This window comes from Egretta garzetta, unplaced genomic scaffold (genome assembly GCF_000687185.1).
Source record: "Egretta garzetta isolate BGI_Z169 unplaced genomic scaffold, ASM68718v1 scaffold71, whole genome shotgun sequence".
In the NCBI taxonomy this organism is placed as follows: domain Eukaryota; kingdom Metazoa; phylum Chordata; class Aves; order Pelecaniformes; family Ardeidae; genus Egretta; species Egretta garzetta.
Genome location: NW_009258618.1, coordinates 774,270 through 778,238, shown reverse-complemented (window position 1 = coordinate 778,238; position 3,969 = coordinate 774,270). Strand labels below are relative to the sequence as shown.

The 3,969-nt window shown below is 54.4% G+C and overlaps 1 protein-coding gene across 1 annotated transcript in view; it reads right to left on the bottom strand.

The window, feature by feature from the left end:
• PLK1 (polo like kinase 1) overlaps nt 1-3,969 on the bottom strand; it is a 6,092-nt gene that overhangs the window by 1,033 nt on the left and 1,090 nt on the right. Inside the window, exons 2-9 of the mRNA XM_009648106.2 lie at nt 3,845-3,965; nt 3,598-3,742; nt 3,019-3,112; nt 2,250-2,469; nt 1,823-1,981; nt 1,534-1,611; nt 879-1,033; nt 235-417 (exon numbers count right to left, since the gene is read on the bottom strand). Coding sequence (XP_009646401.1) covers nt 235-417; nt 879-1,033; nt 1,534-1,611; nt 1,823-1,981; nt 2,250-2,469; nt 3,019-3,112; nt 3,598-3,742; nt 3,845-3,965 — 1,155 coding nt within the window. The remainder of the gene's footprint in view (nt 1-234; nt 418-878; nt 1,034-1,533; nt 1,612-1,822; nt 1,982-2,249; nt 2,470-3,018; nt 3,113-3,597; nt 3,743-3,844; nt 3,966-3,969) is intronic.

Genomic DNA, 3,969 nt, shown 5'->3' with positions numbered 1-3,969 from the left:
ATTCCTTCACAGACTGCAAAGGGGAACAAATTCTTCTGGCCAGGCAGCTCCAGACCACTGCACCCAACTGTGCAGCAGCCCCTTCACAAGCTAGGGGTGTCTGCGTGGCTTACATCCCAGCCAGGGGAGCAAGGGCCCCCCCAGGATTTGGTTCACTGGGCAAAGTTTCGACTCATGTTATACCCCCCTGCTGCCTTGCCTACAGCCCTGGCAAGCACAGAGCAGCAGCCTCACCTGGAAGAAGTTGATCTGCACAGTGCCATTGCTGAGGTGCAGGATGATGGCACTGCGGGTCCGGAACCAGGTGCAGAGGTAGGGCAAACGGGCCAGCTCGTCTCCTTCCCGCGGCGTGATGTTAGCACCCGCCTTCAGCAAGTGCTCGCTCATGTAGTTCCGGAAGTATTTCAATAGTGTTATCTGCAGAGAGGAAAGGCTGTGAGCAGACAGGCTGAGGATGACCCTGCTATCTGGGGAGGGCAGGGGCTGCTATCACGGTCCCAGGGCCTCCTTAGATCTTTCAGAGCTTGAGATGTCACTGCACAAACTTGTGCAAATCCTCACGCTCAACGTTAACTCTCTCTGTGATATTTGAGACTCACTGCTGAACACTTTGGTACATACAATTCGTGGGAACACTTAATTCTGTGAAGCTGCTCATAAATGAGCCTCAGATAGCAATGAAAAATAAGTAGAGCTGCTAGTGTCTGTCCTTAGGGCTGCGTTTTACCAGCCAAGAGGAAGCCTGCGGAATGCCAGCGACCCCGAGTTACAGACGATCCTCCCTGGGACCCACCCTGCCAGCAAAACCCAACAGGGCTGGCAGAAGTCTTGCTGGGAGCAGCCACCCCCCAGCGAGGGCTCCTGTCCCCAGGACTGACCTTCTTGTTCAGGGCAGAGGGATAGGACCTCACAGTGAAGTAGGACTCGGTGCTGTTTTGCTCAATGTACTGCAAGCTGTCCCCATCATTGTACATAATAAGACGAGTGGAGTCGTTGAAGAGAACTCCAACGCTGTTGTCACACAGCTGGTAACCTAGTTCAAAAGGGAGCCTGTTAGGCCTTCAAATACACGGGACCACCAGTTGTGTGAGATACAAAGGTAGAAAGTTGCACCATTTAGGGGCTCCCCGACAGCCACCCCACCAAGTCCCCACCATGGCTAAAGATTCTCCTCTTTGTGGAGGTCTGGGTGGCGCATCTCCTCCTCTGGATTTGTCATCCTCCCTTGTTGCATCGCCTGCTGCAGAACCAACTTTAGCTGCCATGGTGGGTACGCATGCTCACTGCAGAGCAAGGCCAGCCATCTCATGCAGCAGGTAGCCATTTCTGACCTTAAGGTGGCCAGGGCTGATTGCAGTGACCACTACTCTCTGGATTCACTGGGTATTTGGTAGTGTTCCCAGTGGTGGTCTCTGACACACACACTGGAATACTGTGCCTAAAGAACCAGACCCACGCAGTGTCCAAATCAAAGCTTCCCCCAGCCTCTTCAGAAACTAGAAAAAGCTGAAGTGTTGCTCCCGTATTACTTACCTAGACCATATTTATCTGAGTAGTCCACCCATTTGCTAACCCAGAAGATGGGAATGCAGGCTGGGTCTTCAGCTTCTTCTACAAAGAGGAAAGGAGTTTGTTAGAAGATGTTTCACGGCATCCTGTGCACCCCAGCGAGTAAGCACGGCCAAAAGGCAGGTAAGTAGCTACTGCATCACTTCTCAGCCTTCCAGTTTGAAGTTGAGGACAGCTGGCTTCTCACTTCAGACAACAGCATCAGTGGCAGAGAAGCAAGTTACCCAGGCAGACCAGGGCCTGTGGGACTCACCTTGTCTCACTGCCACTCTCTCAGAGGGCTTGGCCGAGTTGACTGCAGTCAGCTGCTGTAACATGTCAGCCAGGTGACACCCAACAGCATCTCCCAGCTCCCGCAGCCCAGCTACGTCTTCCTTCTCAGGCAAATTCTCTAGCGCAGGGCTGTCTGGTCCTGGGCCAGGGAAAAGAAGAGTGGAGGCATGACTAAAAGCACCAGATTTGCAGTCTACCCTAGCTGCAAGAACCACACTGTGTACCACATCGCTAAAGCTAGGGCTGACACTTCCCCCTGCTTTGGTTCTGGGCAAAGAGCAAAAATGCTCCAGGTTTTCATAAGAACAGGGAGAAGAGGTGAGAGAGCACCCCATTCCCCGTTGACGGTTCTGGATGTTGCTGGAGGCAACTGCAGTCCAGCCTCACCACCAGGCACCTGCATTTACCTTTGTTGAGTGCAGTCAGTGGCTTTCGCCCATTCAGTTCAAGTCCACTGGGAGCGATTGAAAATCTAGGTGCAACGGTGAGACAGCTGGTGGGCAAGCGGCTGGGGATGTACCCTGATGTGAAGAACTCGTCATTCAGCAACTCGTCAATAGTTGGGCGTGTGGCAGGGTCGGACCTCAGCATCTTCTGGATGAGGTTAGCAGCTACAGGGTTGATGTGCTAAGAGGAGACAGGCAGAGCATAGAGACAAGGGTCAAGGGACAATGCATGCTAGGGGCAAATGCACTGGATACGCAACCCAGGGGAAGTTCTGCTTGGAGCAGGGCTCCCGTGTTGCATCAGGCAAGCAGGATGCAAGCCTGGGGAAACAGAGCTGGGCAGGCACAGAGAGCTGTCTCCTAACAGCATGCGAAACATAAAGTTGACTGACTTTAGCAAGACCAAATCAACAGCAGTGGGATGAACTGGGGTCCAGACCTCATGGACTTGAGCATGTCCACTTAACCCCACATGCCAACAGCTCCGCTTGGACTTTTGCTGAATTATGGAGTGGAGGGGCAGCAGGGAGAGCTGCTGACTCTCCAGGAGGAAACTGGCCCTACAGGTTCACTCCACCACTGACTGAAACATCCCCTTCCTAGCACTCTGCAATAAGCGGTTTCACCATTATGCTAAAGCCCACCAAGTGCCAGAAACAGGATGGTGCAGCAGAAGGCTGACCAAGAACTACTGCGAGCTGAGTGGATCCAGCTGCAGGAAGTGACATACCTTGGGAATAGTATACTCGTTCTTCTTGATTCGGATGTACGTTTCCTTTAAACAAGAAGTTTCAAAAGGCGGTTTCCCCACCAGCAGAGTGTACCTGTGTGTTTACAGACAAAAGGGCGTCAGTTTTGCAAAAGAGACTCTTAGACTTGTGTGCAGAAGTGACCCTGTCCCTAAGCACACCCCGGGACTTTCCTGGCAGAGGGAACACGTTTGGCGCTGGACGTGCAGTAGCGCACACAGCTATGTGTCCTGTGGCTGGTTCCTGTGCCCCGAAAAGGGAAGCTGGGATCTAGTACCCTCTGGGGGAAGTTCCAGTTAGGAAGCATGGCCTTTTGGGAAACACCTCGAGACAGCCACGCTGAGCAGCAGATCAGCCTGCAGGCATGCGTGCATGGAGCACGGGGGAGGTTGAGCGCTGGCTGGCAGGGGAGCTCAGCCAGGGCAGGCGCTCTGGAGACAGCACACCCAAAACTTCGGCTCGCACCGAAACCCAGAGGGTCCAGTGAAACCCAGCACACACAGACCACCTGGCCCCACGTCCAGCCTGTGACATGGCAGCACGGAGGCATTTTGACTCACATGATGCAGCCGATGGACCAGATGTCCACCTCAAAGCTGTGCCCCTTCTTGCCCAGCACCTCTGGGGCAATGTAGTTGGGGGTCCCACACAGCGTCTTCTTGCGCTCGCCATCGTACTCCACTTTGGTGGCCAGGCCAAAGTCACCTGGGAGAGACAGAGTATGACCGGAGATGCTCTGGAGGGCTGGGGTCCCTGCTGTGGGGCAGCCACGGGGGGCTGGCAGAGCAACACATCATGGCCACCTACCGATCTTCACCTCCATGTCGTCACTGAGGAAGAGGTTGCCCAGCTTGAGGTCCCGGTGAATGACGCGGTGGCTGTGCAGGTACTGGCAGCCCAGGATGGTCTGGCGCAGGTAGTACCGCACCTCG